Source organism: Cucurbita pepo, chromosome LG11 (assembly GCF_002806865.2).
Source record: "Cucurbita pepo subsp. pepo cultivar mu-cu-16 chromosome LG11, ASM280686v2, whole genome shotgun sequence".
Classification (NCBI taxonomy): domain Eukaryota; kingdom Viridiplantae; phylum Streptophyta; class Magnoliopsida; order Cucurbitales; family Cucurbitaceae; genus Cucurbita; species Cucurbita pepo.
Window position 1 is genome coordinate 5,522,259 of NC_036648.1, and position 18,517 is coordinate 5,540,775.

An 18,517-nucleotide genomic window follows, 5' to 3' on the forward strand; every position below is an offset into this window, starting at 1 on the left:
TTATCGCATCCTTCTCGTATCCTATCTCAAACATATCATCAAACCATCATATGATACGAGTTATCTTACCATTCACATATCATAATGTATATATATCATATCATAATCATATCGTTTCATAAACAATTCACACATATTAAATATATCACACGTGCAGAACCATGAGGCACGTGTCAACACAAAACATCAAATTATAATCATAGCGATAGTAAGACCATTTACTTGGTTGGCCATAGCTGGCATTCTCCCTAAACTCGAGTACGTTGGAATTCTATTTTCTCGAAGTTGCTCCAAGCATCGTCAGAAGTTGTTTCCTATTCGTACGTCCAACTTATTTTCGTTAATAACTCACATTTCTAGCCTAAATCAACTTGAACTTGGAAATAAGACGCTATACTAACTTCAATTGCCTTAATGAAGGTCAAATTCAACTCCGAAAGGGTCAAAACAACAGGGATCGATACGAAAAGCATCAACCCGAGCCAGATCACCGAGTTTTGAGCTGCACCGAGCAGAGTCGAGTCGACTGAACTAAAGGAGTCGGTGTCTACATGCGCAACATGTGTCACTGTGGAGAAGGAGACGCATGTTCGGGTGACGTTTTAGGTCGAGGCACGGGCTTCGGGTCGCAAGTTGTGGGTCGTGCGGGTTTGGGCCGTGATGCCATCTGGCCGCATCCTCTGCATTTTGTGTTATTGGGTCATACTCACGATTTGAGTCGACAGATAGCTTAGGAATTCGTAAGGCACAACAAGAGAATGCTTCCAATCAGTAATTGTTCATGAAACATATGATGTTCTACACAATATTACACCATACAACCACACAAAAATATACATATATTTCTTCCCTCATTACACATTCCATACATGGCATACTCAAATGTTCATACAGCATTATGTACATTGCCAGGATCTGTCCCTCTGCCATTTGAGTATCAGCAAAGAAAACAAAGATTCCAAGGCACAAAGGGACCTTGACTAACCTTGCAACACGACTGGAAGAATCAACAGCAGCGTTCTACAAGAGAGACGTCAAAAGAAAATTTCCCGCACGTCGATATCCTCAACGCAAGAGCATCCTGATGGCGGTTTCGAGTATTAGAAGTAAACTGTTTGCTCAGATTCATTTAGTGCCTGGTTTCTCAAGAAGATTTGATTGCCAAAGACCGAATCTCAGACTCGGTAACCAATAACTTATCTCTAAGAATTACGTTATACTCGTATAAACTTTTGATCTTCTCCAAGACATCGAACATGTGGATATCAGAACTATCCTTGAACTCTGCATCAGAAAAATTGAAAATAACTGACCATGGTTTATCATCAGAGCATAAACTATGTCACATATCCACAAGCTAAGTAAATGCACTCTTGTCATGAATCAAGTGTTGCAGTGAAAAACATGTTCTACGACATATATGACCGCGTCGTGTCATAGACCAATAACATTGTGGCAGTTACCTATTGTGGGTGGTAGAGGAATAAGAGCTTCAGAATGAAACAGTTCGCCAAGCTGTGAGGAATCTCCCTCACATGGACGGGTCGAGCTTTGCTTGCCTTGTCGACAGAACCAAGCATTTATCAGAGGCTGAAGAACATGGCAATATAGAATGAATTAATAGGCATAACAAACTCAATGGATAACGAATGGGAAACTCACTCGTTCTTGTTTTGTTATTATCGTTTTCATTTCCGAGTCGGTAGCTGTTGCCTTTAACGATTTCGTGTCCTGTTTAGCAGTCTGCATAGCATAAGTCTAATCAATGCAAAATAGAGAATAAATAAGCTCATGAAGTTGTAAAATAACACAACATTTACTTGTCTGTTAAATCTAAAAGTAGTATATCCACTCTTTGCCTTTCGCTTGCGCAACAATCCACCCTCGAGACTTGATTGAACCATGCAATCGGCGCAACTCGGTGTTGCAGATAGATCGTTGTAATAATCATCCATTGTACTGCAGCCCCATGTAAACATTACATATTTCCTCAACTAGAAAATAAAATGAGTTAGTTTGTGAAATCATTTCGTTTTGGTTCATGAACTTCCCAAAATGTCAGGTAAGGAGAGGAAAAGATGAAGAAAAACACCTTATTCCAATGATCTTGTGCTATCTTTCGATTTCTAATATTACGCATAACACTGTCTTCGTCGCGGAGCTTTTTAATTCTGTACTCAAACTACCAACCAAACCAATTTAGAGAAAAATCTAGTTGACAGTTGACATAATATTATGTATAACACTGTCTTCGTTGCGAAAATGGCGTACCTGCACGACGAGGTAGAGAAAAATGGCGACACTAATGCAATATAGGCCACCGAGGTCTGCGAGAAAGCTAACTGCAAACAAAGAAATCATAAGTTCAATTATAATGCAAGTGACATTCCACAATAAGTTCAATAGAAAAAGGTATATAGCATAATGTTCATATGATTATATTCACCAGGGTCAAAAATGTTTTGGTTCTCGATCTCGACAACGTAGGAAGAGAGAAGATTGATGAACAAGGTGACATTTAGTACTCCATCATTGGAATTTTCAAGGGACGTTTGGAGATCGCTCGCCTTTTGAAAGAACGAACCAGGGACAAACTCATGAAATAAAGGCTGCAGGAGCTTGGAATCCTGTTGGTTACCATATATTCTAGGAAATAGATTGAATTGCACTATATTCGCGTTCTTCCCTCTGAACGTAACCGGTGTATCGTCAAAACTAGTAACGTTTTTTAGTATTCCACTAAGGAAACTTGCATGATCCTTTTTGGGATGATTCCTTGCTGAGAGGTTAAACTGAAATCCAACAGCACTGGCAGGACTACTTGGAAGATCGACGAACTGCCATGAGATATAAATCTTGTCCTGAATGAAACGACATCTTCCACATCGAACACTTATCGTTGGCCCGTCGCTGTTGTTATGACAGGAGTAGTTTGCAAAGTTTGACAGAGGCATTACTTTCTGTTTCAGAAAACCAGGATTTCCAAACACAATAGAACCGAGATCACGAACATTTGCACAACTCATCGTAGAGACTGTGGTTATATTATATTCCATGTCGTTCACAAAGGAAGCCATATCTGGTGCATGTGCTGCTTTGATATTATGCACTTCAATGCTTCTCTTTGATATAGTTTGGTATAGCAACCTGAGAAAACACTGCAAAGCCAAGTCAATACGAAACCAACATGAGAGAACTTCTTGCAAAGATGAAAGTATAGAGAAATTTGGTACTTACGCAGCAAACAAGCCAATGAAAAGTATCCAACTTGCTATTGAGAATGTTCCACCGAGTTCGGTTTTTCGTTTTGTGATTACTTTTTGATCATCCTGAAACACAAAGAAGGCAAGCTAATTAACTCATACCCTACCAACCAAAATATACGAAGGGTTAGGAATCACGACTCTCCACAATGGTATGATATTGTCCACTTTGAGCATAAGCTCTCGTGGCTTTGCTTTGACGCTTCCCCAAAAGGCCTCATACCAATGGAGATGTATTCCTTACTTATAAACCCATGAACATTCCTTACATTACCTAATGTGGGATTCCCTCCCAACAGTCCTCCCCTCCAACAAAGTACACCCTTTGTTCGACACTTGAGGATTCTATTTGATATGGCTAATTTAAGGGCATGACTCTGATACTATGTTAGGAATCACGACTCTCCACAATGGTATGACATTGTTCACTTTGAGCATAAGCTCTCGTGACTTTGCTTTGGGCTTCCCCAAAAGGCCTCGTACCAATGGAAATGTACTCCTTACTTATAAACCCATGATAATTCTCTAAATTAGGGACTCTCCCTCCCAACACTAGGCCTAGTATAATTGCAGTAACATGATGACATGTTCTATAATTTCAGCTTCTGACATGAATAAAGAACTTGACACATAAAACATTAACTTTCAGCTCATTTCAGCTCATTTCAGCTCAGTTCTTCAGACATAGGTTATTGAACTTTATCAATGAAGATTGAAATCTCCCATCCTGAAAATTGCCTTTTAGTGTGTGATAATAATTAACTTCATATCAACATCAGTTAACCCCTGAGATTTAAAGTTCATATCCGAGACAAATACTAGTTCCTGAATCTATTATCTTCGTATCTCTATTCTAAGATCTGAAATTATTGATGCTGAAGAATGTCCCAAAACCCAAAGTAAAACAGAGCAAATAAAGAAATCAGAACAAAACCACCATGATCAAACCACTAAGTAGCAAATAAAGGGCAGCTAACCAGCCAATGTGTAGTGGCAAAGCAGAGGTCCAATCTGCTAACCCACCATCGCATCCTGAACCACATGTTTCTGCCATCCCCAAGCTTCATGAATCTCAGAAACAAGCAGAAGAAGAGCCAGGAAGCCAGCATTACAAGTGTAGCCTGAAGAAACACAGCTTGAGACTGCATGAACATCCTAAGAGAATCAAATGAGAAAATGGTAACAGGGAAGCTAACAGCATCGCTTTCAGCTTGGCCGATCACGATGGCTGAAGAGCTGCTAAAGAGAACACAGGTATTGGTGGTTCGATCAAGAAGATGGCCTGGTGGGCAGGCGCAAAGGGAGGCATTGAAGCGGAAACTGTTGATTGGACATGACATTGGCGATCTGGGGTTGCTATTTCCAACGACCCTGAAATCAAACGCTAGAGGCGAGATTAGGGGAAGGTGGAAGTGTCCGAAATGGGATCTGGGGTTGCGATTAAGACGTGGGGTTTGCCAATAATACCATCTCTGAGAGTTCAGAGAGTGATTGATTGTATTACGATGAACAGTAATCGAGATAAAGATAATTGGAGGGAATAAAGTAAGAAAGGTGTAGATGCTTTGCTGGAATCTATGAGGTGTGGGGCCGAATGAGAGGGAGAGAATGTAGGCAATTGGCAGCCACCGGCCTACTCGGATTCTTCAGCGTTTTTTTATATATATTTCATGTTCTTTACTGTTTCATTCAGATTCTTTCTGGAATGTGTGCATGTTTTTCTAATCTATTTTTATATCTAATTAGATTGTAAAGATAATGATAAAGTTTCTTAAAATAAGGAAAGGAATTTGATATTATATATATATATATATAACGCAATTAAAATTAGAGTTCACATTCTCATTTTGAATAATCTTGATCCTTGCATGTTACTTAAGTCAATAAGCACAGTCGGACATCGAGTATCGTCTTCTGCGTATTTCTTACCCTTCACGACCCAAATATTCTTAATGAACCTGACCCTGTCGAATTCAAATCTTCTATATCTTGTGCGACAAGTATTACCCTTCAAGGTTATATATATAGACTAAGAATAATTGGTTAAACAAGTCTATTGTATTCGAAAGTGATGGAGCAATGTTTATCATAAACTTAAGGTCAATGTCGGTTTTTAATGAGATGAGAATATAAGAATATAGAACAAAAAAAAATCACTATTATCTAATTAATTCTCCTGTTTTTCTCTAATTTACATTAATCCTTATATTTAGTTCTATATAAGTGTAAAAGTTGTGGCAAAATATAACATACACACTTGTAAGTTACACAAGATTTACATAATCTAGGGGTACACCACACCCTTCATTCAATCTAAAGTTCAGAAGAATACAGAGATAATGAGTGTCTTGTCTTATTACTTGCAGGCCCCCATGGCCCTAAATTAAATAACCTTTATTCATTGCATTTACATCTCTATGTCCTCGAGTTCCGGCAGAGGAAATCGAAGGATTGCTGCAATTCCAGTTATCTGAGCGAGTTCTGTTCGTACCAAAACAATTAGAATTCGTTTTCATCCAACATCAAGGGTATAGATGAACCAACCACTCGTTTTTTTCATTAAAAGTAATGATCGAAAACATATACTTACGCTCTCCAGAGACGTGCATGGATGAAAATATATGAACGGTGCCACCTGAATCCTTAACTGAATCGACCAAATTGACGTATTTTTGTCGCTCCGTTATATCATTATTCCTGCACAAAATTGTGTTGTTAAATTAAACAACTATGTTTATTCTATGCAAATGCGCTATGCTGACTACTACGATGAAAGAAAGCTCATGAAGCCAAACTTTCTAGCCCCAAAGGCAAAGAAGATTGCACGAAATGTTTGTTGAATTTCATGAATGCTCAGATAACATTGAGCCCGCAAATTCGTTTTATAAACTTAATATGATTGCACATCGACACAACAGTACAGAGAAACTCGTCACAAAATGGTTACGGGAAACGACACCTGAAGAGATCATCAGTAATGAGAAGCGTTTGAATAGCCATTCGTTCATGGGCAACCTCCACGTGTTTTGGTCCATAACAAGCACGGTCTGGCTCCTGCACAGTCACAACATGAGTTCAACAAAACCAAGACAGAATCTATAAGATTGTCTTTGTTAAAGTAATAAATATGCAGACAACCACAATATGTTAATACATAAGAAGAAAATAACTTCAACGCAGAAAACCTAGAACTGGAAACTCACATTAGAGAGCATGGTAAAGAAATCCTTTAGAGCTCGCACCTAGACAGAAGAAAAGGAGACAAAAAGGAAAAAGGAGATTAACTTGGGGACATTAATGCACACTAGTGCACGGTTGTACATGTGAAGTTTGGCAACATAGAGCGTAAAGAACCTCTTGAGCTGCTTTAGTGTCTTTTATCATATTCATGACATTTGAAGCATCCAAAACCTCTCGTAAACTATGCCTATCAAGAAAAAGAATATGATTAACTATTTGAGATTTTTAATTTTCTTTAAATAATTCAGCTTCAGAGAGAAAAATATAGACCATACTTGTATCCTGAGGTTGTATGTGTTAGAATTATGCGGGATTTGTTCTCGATAATAGGTCTTAGCTGTCTTCTTTCAGCTTCCAATAATAAGTGCCGATGGAACTGATCCTAAAGCACGGATAGCAAANAAAAAAAAAAAAAAAAAAAAAAAAAAAAAAAAAAAAAAAAAAAAAAAAAAAACACAAATTACTGGGCTCGTTCAATAACCATTTTGTTTTTGGATTTTGGTTCTTGAAAGTTGGGCTCATAAACAACAGTTCCACTTATAAGTTCCTTTATTTTGTTATCCACTTTTTTACCAACATTTTCAAAAACCATGCCAAGTTTTGAAAACTAAGAAAAAAGTAGTTTAACAACTTGTTTTTGTTTCTAGAATTTGGATAAAAGTTTGACTTTTCTTTTAGAAATATGAAAACCATAAAATGAAAGATTGGAAGAAACAAGCATAAATTTCAAAAACAGAAAACTAAAAAAAATGAAATCATTATCAAACAGAACTTAAAAATATATAATAATTAGTTTTTCATCATCCAACAAGATTCGTTGCCAAAAGCATATTTTCAAGTTCCATTTTTAATTATGTTAGAGAGAGTATTTTGGGTTTACTTCGGACCTTGGTAAATCCAGGACTAGCTATCACTGCACAGCGTACCACTTTAAAATCAACATGCTTCAAGAAAGCCTACATAAAGCACAAAAACCAGTTAGAACCAAAAAGGACACGCCTAAGTTTGTTCACTAATGTGAGAACATACTCAAGGCATTACAATGCTTATTCAAGGCCTGCGAAACATTAAAATTTTGATAAGACATACCTGTAAAACATTCTCGAAGAATTTATTCAAGGCCTGTGGAAGAAAAAAAAAAATTGGAGACTCAGTTTCTAACCTACTAATGACTAGAACATTATTGTCTGCTACACTGATCTAATGAGAAGTGAAAAGTGACTCTGGCTAGCAGAATCATACCGACTCATAACCAGCAATGGCTGACCCATGCTTGCGAGGAATTGAAGTTTCGATTCGAGCTCGAGTAATTGTCATACTGTAATATAAAAATCATCGTAACATTAAAACACAAACAACCAAAATCACTTGCATAGCGCTGCAATAGTTATATAACATTCTGACAGAAAGTGAACATTGAATAGAGAAATTGCTTTCTTTTATTGGATGGAAAACTGAGCCAGGGCATTAATTGTGGCTAAAGAGTCCATGTCTGACACATACTGAACACTCAGATACCTCACACTAGTTAAACATGTTTTTGGACATTTGAATTAGAATTTTGAAAGATAATCAATTGATGTAGAAAGAATTGCAAGAAATCTAATAAATTGTGGAGTATCAAATTTCAACTTCTCCAACATGTAATTGTTCTGTAATTATTCCCCTTTTCTTCATAGTCTCCAATTTAATTTACTCTCCTTCTAGTCTTTAGATATTCCATTCCTGTCGATAAAACAGTTATTTTTATGGAGAGAAGAATAACAGACATTAGACCAGGATCCTCACTGATAACAAAGATTCCATATTAAAAATAATAGAAAATTACTTTTTTTTTTCCCTGAGGTTTATACTCAGAGTCTATTTAGCTGCTAAAGTTTCAAAAACAACACTTTAGTCTTAAAGTGCGGGAAATAGTTCTAAATGATCCCTAGAGTTAGTTGACGGGAAAACGACATGACAATTAGTTGGTGATGAGACTGCTTATGCGTCATCTTTAAATGGGAAAAAATTAATTTCATATTATATATATTCTTATGTGGCCTTTTCTCTTTTTCTCCTTCCTTCCTCTTGTCCCTACTCCTCTATTCTTCATTTTCATCCTCATTCAGCAGATCTTGCTGCCACACTACTGCCATGATCATTGTCCTCGTACTAAAGCGTCTTCATCTTCTATCCTCTTTCTGCCAACCAGTTCCCCTCTCTCACAACCAAACTAAAAAAAAAAAAAACCCACGTGTCTTCCTTTATTATCCTTGTTCTAAAGTCAAGTCCTCGGACTAAAGTTCAATATAAAAGAGCAATACTATCAAGTTAAAGAGACAAAATAATGAAATAAGGATGTTGGCCACGGAAGCCAATCAACGTGTGCAATGTCAAACACTGCAAACAGGGAATCTGGAGAACCTCTTGCGCAACAATTCTATATAAAGCAATTTTTTTCAGTCTCGAAAAGGCACAAGGAGGAGGAATTTCGATGTGTGAAATGGTGGAGAGGTAAACTCGCTAAAAAGTTTAAGCCCGAAGTGTCTGATTCTGAATTTCTGATGTTAATAGGTTTGATGATGGATAGAATAGTTTTAAAGCTGAGTGTTTGTTATGATCTTAATAATTGGAGCAACACTAGCAGCAGTAGCAATCTGAGTTCAACTAGATATGAAATTAATTCACTTAATGTGTTTGATAATGGGTGGAATAGCTTCAAGCCAAAGGGTCTGATTGTAATGTCTTTAATGGTGGGTGAAAGGTTAAATCTGGAAATATGGGGTAGATCCTGTGATTGGAAGAGCCCAAAAGGGTTTTAGTGGGGCGTTTAACAAAGGGATTCACTCAAAATTTGAGAATTATAAAAGTAACAATTTTGTAAATATGAAGAACTACAAGAACAGTGGGATGGTTGAACAGTAACAAGAAGAATAGTAGCGAAAAATCCACATAAGAAAACAAAGAAGGGAGAGAGTAGGAACGAAGACGCTATCACGCCAACCGTGGTGGTGGCAAGAACTGCTGAAGGAGGAGGAAAATGAAGAAAAGAGTAGGGATGAGAGAAAGACGGACGAAAGAGAAAAGGTTGTATAAGAAAAATAAATAATATAAAATTAATATTTCTTGGTTTACTCATTTAAAAATGATAGGCAGTGGGGTCTCAGTAACTGCTGGTCATTTTTCTGCTTAGTCAACTAACCCTGGGACTATTTAGAATAATTTTTCAAACCTCAAGGGCCAAAGTGTTGCTATTGAAATATCATAAACCAAATAGGCACTATACAACTTAGGGACCAACGGAATAATTTCACCTAAAAATAATTAACAAGACCAAGCATATCTTCATGTAACTAATTCCAGATATGCAGAGGATAAATATTTTAGAATAGACCCATGTCCATCCGTAGGTCAAAATGACTGCTTACATATATTTATATGGGAAAACCTAAATGTTATCCCAATAACAATAAAGTTACCTTTTTCCGACAAGAATAACATGTGCTAATCCTTCTTGCATTAAAACCACGGCCAAGTCAGCACTAGCAGCAGGATCTGAGGTGTATAGAAGTCAACAACCATTCATCATCCTTCTTGACATATGCTATAGACTACTATAGATAATAATTATAATTCTAACAAAGGAAACGCCTACCATAGCTAGCTAATCACTGTCTAGATAATTCTAAAAAAAATATTTGGAAGTTCGATATGCACGACCTCTAACTATTTCAAAAACAGAACAGTAGATGCTTCTTTCCAGATCGACCTTAAAATAAACCTAAAATCAAATTTACCTTCATTAAATGTTTTCAACAATAAAATCAACCATATTGGTTTCTTATAACTAGTAATTTAGCACTAGCCACCATGAGAATAGCTCAAGTAGTTAAGGCAATCTATCCTCAACTAAAATGTCAAATGTTCAAATTTCAACCCAGACATGTTGAACTCAAAAATTATAATTGCACACTATATTGGGATATTCCCAAGCCTCCTTTAGAAATCTCTCATTTGGATTTTAAGATTTCCAAGCCCCTAGGTGTTAAGAAGGGGAAATGGTTTTATTCCAGTCTATCATTTGTTTTATTCTCGTTAAAAAGGGCACTTTCTTCCTGTCATCCATACTTAGAAGAGAACTTTTGAAATTCAGATTTATTTGAAGAAATATGTACAAAGATGTTACACCCTATGATCAGAATGTCCCCTTTCCACCCTCCCCTTCACCTATCTTACCCCAAAACAACCATTTGTCTTTACTCCTTTGGATCTAGATGGTTTAACAAGAGAAGTTGTTCACTTGACAAAGTACCCTACACCTCATGGTCACATCTCAGAGGTTGACTCAAAGGTAAGTTTGAGTAGTGTGGAATCAGTCATTCAGCCAGTGGAATGGTGTATGGAGGTTGATGTACNTTTTTTTTTTTTTTTTTTTTTTTTTTTTTTTTTTTTTTTTTTTTTTTTTTTTTTTTGAAGCTTTTGACTTACTATTTCAAGATTGTGACAAGAAGACTCCTCCTATTTCTTCATCTTTATTGGCCAAATTTTTTTTGTTGTAGAAGCTTGTGGTCTTGAGTTTCGTGAAATTTCTCTTTTGGCTTGAGAATGGCATGGTTTAGCTTTGCACAGTTTTGTTTCTTATCTAAGATAATTGGATTAACTTTGCATGAAGAGAATTTTTACTCCTTTGTTTACTACTTTGTTGGTGGTTCTTCCGAAGTTTCTTTTTATGGGGTGGTTGTTCTTGAAAAACTAAAGAGTTTATTGAGCGATCATATGCAGATTTGGCTTGAAGTATAGAATTTGATGGAATCAATCTTTTTGGTATTGAGAAGCTTTCTGGTTTTGTTGCATCAGGATGCCTTGTGATTGCTTTTAAAAGGTTTTTTTGTTTATTGGTGATCATATGCACTAAAGAGTCTATCGAGCGATCATATGCAGATTTGGCTTTTAGTATAGAATTTGATGGAATCAATCTTTTTGGTATTGAGAAGCTTTCTGGTTTTGTTGCATCAGGATGCCTTGTGATTGCTTTTAAAAGGTTTTTTTGTTTATTGGTGATCATATGCACTAAAGAGTCTATCGAGCGATCATATGCAGATTTGGCTTTTAGTATAGTATTTGATGGAATCAATCTTTTTGGTATTGAGAAGCTTTCTGGTTTTGTTGCATCAGGATGCCTTGTGATTGCTTTTAAAAGGTTTTTTTGTTTATTCGTGATCAATTTTTGGTTTTCTTTGGAATATTTGAAGTAGCAATTAATTTTTAGCATTTGGTGGAGGCCTTATTCATAGTTTCATCATTCTTTTGTAAGCTCTCCAACTCTTCCAGTCAAAGATATTAGAAAAAATCTTGGTTCTTTAAAAATTTATTTAGTTTCTTGGTTAATATCTATAAGGTTATATTTGTTGTTTGTACTTTTTTCTTTTCCACTCCTTTTTATAGTTTGTATCCCTTGAACTTTTATTCCTTCTCATTATATCAATAAGAAGTTGTTCCTTGTAAAAAAAATTTAAAAATAATTTTTTTAAAAAGTAATTATACTCTTATGTGAAGAAAATCAATGCACAGTAGTATATTTAATGCAACCAATTGAACATCCTTTCATTTATAATATGACAAAAGCAGTAATAGTTTACCCAGAAACATACCAGAGGCTTGATGAAGTACATCTAGAGCAAAAGAGTCCCAAACATCCTAGAAAATGGGGAAGAATTTCTCCTCGTCAGTATTTGTTTTTTTATGAAAACATGACCTTTCATGGAGAACAAATAAAAGAGTGCAGGGAGAGAAATAAAATCCAGCATAACAAAAGAACGCTAACTAGCTATACGCAAAATGGATCTAATCCAAGAAAATCAAACCTAAGAGAAAGAATCAGTTTCTTATCAAAAACAGGGTGGGAGCTCTAATTTCCAAACATTAACAAACGATATGTTGAAGGGTTTAATTTTTTGGAAGGGGCTGGGTGCAGAAAAACAACATTTTGGGAAATGTACAGAGATTGAGAAGTTATATGTCACCCGATGTTTAAAGCACAAGGAAAAATTTTACCTTTCTCAAAACAAATGGCCGATGCAGCTCAAGTTCTAAAGTATGGTAAGCCCCTATCTGAAATGAAGCATTAGTAGTTAATAAGCTAAATCATCCCTTAAATATCCAAACGATAATATATGACTACTCTTTTAGAAAGGAAAAAAAAAAATCACAAGAATTAATAAAAGCAAAACTTGGCTATGTTATTGTTTAAAAGATTTATTTTTCTTGACTGGAGTCCCCTTCTTTAGTAGGACTTCTTTAATGGGATTGTTATATTTAATGTCCTTGTGTCTTTCATTTTTTTCTAATGAAAGTTTGGTTCTTTAAAAATAATAATAAAAATTAGTATTCTCTGGAATAATCTCTATTTGATTGCAATTATCTCTAAGTTCTCCCTTGAGCATTTATTCCTTTTCATTATATCAATGAGAAGTTGTTTTTTGTTCTAAAAATAATAATAACAAAATAATTAACACTGTACTTACCTTCACATGCTCATTTTCCAGAATATTTTTTCCACGTATCCGCAAAACAGATCCAACTTTGTCATAATCTGCCACCTAAAATATGTTCCATGTGAACAAAAGTTATATGGGATGCATCTTCAAAGTGTACACAAAATAAGTGCAGAATAAGGATGTGGAATGCATAATGAAAAGTTTAGAAATTATTAACACTATTTCATATTTCTGAATAATGGTTTCTGGGGCTATAATCTTACGTTTTATCGTCGTTTTATGAGGACAGAGTGGCTAAATAGGATCCTAGTTGGTTAAGAAATCCATTAGTATCTTGGTATCCAGAGTTTGGGTGAATTTCCTACTTCTAATTAGAAGTTTTAGTTCAAAACAAATGGGAGTTGCTACTTCAACTTTGTCTCTTCCAAGAGGATTTCTCATCTTCTTCTTTGGAAAAATCTACATTTATAGAATAGGGGTAGTGAGAGCTCTAAATATCCTGGACGGTGCTGAACTAGCCTAAGCACTACCATTTAAATTATAACAATTCTTAGTACCTTGAACACGAGAATAACGCACTTGAACTATTTTACCAATTCATGGAAAATTTATAACAGTGCTCACAGGACCACCAATTCTTACATTTGTTTTGCCATGTCAATAAGTTGTTAGAATTTCATACCTCCTCAACTTTTATTTCTAGCTTGAGTTTCACTCGTTCTGCATCTCTTCCTCCAGAAGCCATCTCTCTGATGACTTTCCTGTCATCAATCATATGCATGCCAAACGAGTATATAAATAAGAAGCCAAAGAACTCAGGGGAACTCTAACTAAGCTCTCAATACACCAATTTTAACCTTAAATCTTCGACTTTATCAAAGTAAATCCCAAGCTTGAATAAGCTTCAAAATTAGTTGCCAAACCAGTTTTCATTTTTTAGAAAATCGAGTATTAGTTCTTCTGGTCATGTTAGATTTGAGCATTGGTCATGTTAGATTTGAGCATTTCATAGCATTGTTGGAATGCCTTTTTACCTTTCGTAGTATTTTGTTTGTTGAAATTTGCGTAATAAAGTAGTTAATTGGTGGGAAATTTTCAGTTTGTAGTTTTGAGGAAGTACAAATTCACCGTTCATTCAAGTTTAGGGTTCAATTAATAAAATTCAAAGTTCAACGGCTGAGTTTTACCCACTTAACTAACTGCTGGTGTTAAAACTGATATTTCTTATCCAAACTTGCATCAGAAAAATAAACCCAAAATAAAATTATACTTAAGACAATAAAAATTAAATGAGAAATAAGAACTTGAGCATGGCAGAAGGAGATACCTAACGGTGACAGCCATAACAGTGTCTCCCGGAGCAATCAAATTGAACGCATGCCATAGATCATCTGAATCAAGTGGCACCATCTGCCCCAACAAGACTCCAGAACAGAAATCAGCCACAGATATATATATCGATCAATTGTGTTCCACATAAAAATCTTGCGACGAGAAGAATCACCGCGTAATACATACTTTCATTCAAAGAAATTCGGTTCCAGAAAAGAACAAGAACAAGAAGATCGAACGCGCAAAGGGTAGGAAAAATAATAGAATTTTTAATCGAGTTTAACAAGTTTTGGCAATACCTTGACACTACCAGACCCATTCTGATCAAGCTGTTTGCGTACGATCTTCATAATTCCACCAGAAAGTTTGAATTCCTAATGTCTGTCTCAGTGCCTCTCCCTTTATAGCAACGAATTTCAATCAAATATGCCAAAATCAAAATGCCCTAAACTGGAATTAGGTTTAGTTTTTTCTCGCGCGTTTTTTTAGTATAAATAAAATGATTAATTATGCTCTACCAATGAAAATTGATATGAATTTATATTAATAATATTTTAAACGATATCATCATTTCATTTTTAATCGTCGTGTCTAGCAATAAACTCAATTAGATGAGAGAGGATGTCACGATCATGCTCGTTCAAGGCGTGTTATCCATGGACGCATGCTCATGACGAGCCAAACCCTTTATGTCTTTTGATATTGTATTGTTTTACTTTTGTACTTCCAGTAACTATGACGTTTCGAAAAAATCATGTTTGGGTCTGCCATGAAATGACTCAAAATATACTATATGGGGATATGACTAGTTGTCAACTTCTCCCTACCCGATATAGTTATATGCAGTAAGTCGTTGTTGTTGTTACCTTTTTGCTTACATTTCCATGTAACATCAATTTCAATTTTTCAAATCTTGCTTTCAAAACTTTCTTTCAAAATCTCTCTGCCCCCGTTTTCTAGAACTTTCCTTTTGAACCAGGGTCAGAGGCTCGAGCATACGTCGCTTGGCCGTAGGCGATGCAAGAGCGAATAGGCTTAACTCACTTGTTGTTGAGAAGTGAATGCCGCATTATATATATATATATATATATATATATATATATATATATATATATATATATATATATGTGTGTGTGTGTGTGTGTGTGTGTGTGACATTGTTCGAGGATAAAAATCAAATGTAAAGTAGACGGTTTTTAGGTGTTTGATGGTCTATTTGAGAATATTCTTGTCAACTTTTATTTCTTCTTATTTTCTTTTATTTTTAAGAATCAATAGAAGATAATGAAAAGAAAAATGGAATTTTATGCCAACTTCTTAGGTACGAAGTTGAAAATACTCATTTATAGTGTAAAAGTTGTAACCGTTTGCTTTTTGAGGCTTCAAATCACGAAGCATTATATAAACTCTAGGGTGAAAAAGGTAATTTAAAAATAATTAAACGAGAGAAAATATTAAATTTCAAAAACAACATAAAAATATAAAACAAAGATGACTTTGGTTTAACATCCCCTTGTAGGCAAAGGCTCCTGCACGCTCCCACCATCGGCCATTCATCGACTATCCATTTGAAAGATGAAAAATAATAAGAATGAGTATAAAAACACTTTGTAAGCAACGTACTTGTAGGCTCTCATCAAAATTTCTTTGCTATAGGTGCATTTAGCTTTTCATTCTCTATCTTCATGGTCATCTAGTCATCACGCCTCCTGTGCATAAATCGAGGTGTCTTTATCTCTCTCAGGCTCTAGGTGAATTTATCAGGCATGGAGAAGTCAACGCTCTTTATAGGTAACCTCTCAATCTCTCTATAACTCCATACAAGTCTACTACTGAGCGCTAGTCGAAGATCTCCTAATGACACTTAACAAGCTCCTATTCTTAAGTCAATCTAGGCAGATTCTCTATTAGGCACAACCAGAGCTCTCTCAGTAGTACCTTCTATCGTGCAGCGATTTCTAAGTAGATTGTCGCATTACTATATAGTAAGTAGAGCCTTACCAGTCGAGGTAAGTTCACAATTAAGGGTTGCACTCTAACCGTTCCTACATTGCATTAGTCAATCCAATGCATCACAAAATATCCTTTTCGTGGTTCAAGGACCAAAGAAAGATAAAACGAAAGTTAAGTCTCATTAACAAGTGATACATAAAATTCTAGGTCACATAACATCAACCCAATCATACGTCAGGGCATCATCATGCATAGTCATCTTAGTGCATTTGCTTACAAGCTAAGCCGTTCAAATTTTTCGTTTTTACTGAGTTTAAGTCAATCATTCGTTACTTACAATGGTCATATAACATGCTCACAATCATTTTGTCGATGTTCTAGTTGATTCCTACAAGTATTTGTTCAAGAAATATCCAAACGATTACTTACATGTTTAGACATGTTTGAAGGGCTCGAGCCATCTTGCTTTCCTAGCCTTCAATTCCTTGAAATCCCCTCAATGAGTCCTATAGTGAGTCATAAGACTAGAGCCAACAATAGATTTATGAGAACCAGTCAGTTCGGAATTCAAATAGGCTAAAGATCATTGTTCGTTCATGAAAATGAGATGTATGCTTACTCACCCGTTCAAGCATGTTTAAGAATCCCATGTCTCATGTCTTTGAGCTCCGAGCATCTTGGATTGACATGGTTCCTTACTTTGGATTTGTTTGGGCTCCAAGTCTGTTCGTCGTTGAATTACTAAAGACGACATTCAAGCTAAGACATTGTCTCCATAGTCATTTAGATATCGTCTACACGTAGTTGCTACAAAAGTTTGATATAAAAGATTTTGTAAGACAAAAAGTAACAACTTTCACGAGACAAGGCATTTTATTTCGTCTACACCCTTCATTCAATCTGCTTAGTTGAATGTTTTGTGGAACGAAACTTAAATTTATATTGATTTTGTGTGTAGTAGCGTATACTTCTTGACTATACGATTCTGTTCTTGATTGAAACTTTAATTTGTTTTCAAAATCTTTAAGTTATGAACGATAATTTGATCTTCTAAACCTAGCTTTAGTTTAATCCTTGATGTTGAACTTTTGATCTAAAGTATTTTTCTAAAGATCTAAATATTCTACATATTTGTAGAATACTACTGCTTACCGTGGAAAATATTTATACTTCTATTCATAAATATGTAAATGATTTTTTAAAATTTATTCCTAAAATTTTTAAATTAATATTTTTTTTTTGTATTTAATTATTTTATAAATATTTTGATTATTGTTTCTAAAAGAGTTTATTCTAATTAGAAATATAAAAAATTTATAAAAATATAAATTTCAAAATTGATTTTTTAAAAAATATAAATTATACAGAGATTTTGACAAATAACAAATTTGAACTTTTATTTTTTTCAATGGTAATAACTTTTGAATTAAAAAAAAATAAAATTAAGAGGAGAGTTTAAAAATATTTTTGAGAGTTAAATTTAGATTTTTTTTTTTTAATTTTCATTCTTAATTCCATAATTAATAATTGAATAAAGTGAGAGGTTGAGTGAAGTTGAAAATAGATTCGAAGCTGATCTGAATCTATCCCGACACAGTATATTTGCACTAAAATTTGATATGAGCTATTCCAACCACTCGCATACTTCACCAACCTTCTAAATGAGTCACAACTCTCACATACTTTACTGACCTCCTAAATCAGTAACAATTATGGTAAGAACATTCATAACCATCCTACTAATATTATTTCTTAATAACAGTCCCGATCAAATGGACGATGCATATGACTGTTAAAAGAAAGGACCTATTAATTTTCTTTTGTGTCGACCTGTAATGATATCGAGAGAATAGATATTTTTGCATAGTTACCCGCACTTTAAAATTTTCATTTTTAATTTTTTTTTTTTGTTTATCCAAAAATTAATTATGTAATTTTATTTCTTATGTCTTTCAATTATATTTCTAACTTCTTTTAAACTACAATTTTAAGAAAGAAGAAGAAAGAAAAAAAAAAAAGAATTAAAAAAAAAACTTTNTTTTTTTTTTTTTTTTTTTTTTTTTTTTTTTTTTTTTTTTACAATAAAAAAGTATTTAATTAACAGAGTATTTAAAATTGAATTTCTAAATTAAAATTAAAAAGATTGTAACCGTTAAAATTAGTAAAGTTATAAACAATCGAAGTTGTAAAATAAAATTTTAAAGAGAATGAATTTACTCGATTTATTTAAAAGATACAAATTAGAGAGAA

General features: G+C 34.6%; 2 protein-coding genes across 4 annotated transcripts; both read right to left on the minus strand.

Moving 5' to 3' along the window:
• Positions 1 to 743: 743 nt before the first annotated feature.
• On the minus strand, positions 744 to 4,862 carry LOC111806016. 2 transcript variants are annotated; one of them, XM_023691336.1, is made up of 9 exons: positions 4,241 to 4,859; positions 3,238 to 3,329; positions 2,447 to 3,147; positions 2,272 to 2,342; positions 2,093 to 2,182; positions 1,821 to 1,994; positions 1,663 to 1,743; positions 1,464 to 1,590; positions 744 to 1,284 (listed from the first exon to the last, which is right to left on the minus strand). In XM_023691336.1, the coding sequence occupies exons 1-9, from the start codon at positions 4,601 to 4,603 to the stop codon at positions 1,145 to 1,147; spliced, it is 1,839 nt and encodes a 612-aa protein (XP_023547104.1). In that variant the 5' UTR covers positions 4,604 to 4,859; the 3' UTR covers positions 744 to 1,144. The 2 variants fall into 2 exon arrangements, with proteins under 2 accessions (XP_023547104.1, XP_023547105.1); XM_023691337.1 differs by having other exon boundaries at positions 1,143 to 1,284; positions 1,464 to 1,559; positions 4,241 to 4,862.
• Positions 4,863 to 5,427: 565 nt separating this feature from the next.
• LOC111806020 (protein PELOTA 1) lies at positions 5,428 to 14,775 on the minus strand. 2 transcript variants are annotated; one of them, XM_023691346.1, is made up of 16 exons: positions 14,614 to 14,775; positions 14,310 to 14,392; positions 13,665 to 13,743; positions 13,010 to 13,084; positions 12,540 to 12,596; positions 12,137 to 12,182; positions 9,965 to 10,040; positions 7,746 to 7,821; positions 7,593 to 7,625; positions 7,391 to 7,459; positions 6,779 to 6,885; positions 6,618 to 6,690; positions 6,467 to 6,505; positions 6,223 to 6,317; positions 5,854 to 5,960; positions 5,428 to 5,744 (listed from the first exon to the last, which is right to left on the minus strand). In XM_023691346.1, the coding sequence occupies exons 1-16, from the start codon at positions 14,662 to 14,664 to the stop codon at positions 5,671 to 5,673; spliced, it is 1,140 nt and encodes a 379-aa protein (XP_023547114.1). In that variant the 5' UTR covers positions 14,665 to 14,775; the 3' UTR covers positions 5,428 to 5,670. The 2 variants fall into 2 exon arrangements, with proteins under 2 accessions (XP_023547114.1, XP_023547115.1); XM_023691347.1 differs by having other exon boundaries at positions 14,310 to 14,406; positions 14,614 to 14,746.
• Positions 14,776 to 18,517: the final 3,742 nt, after the last annotated feature.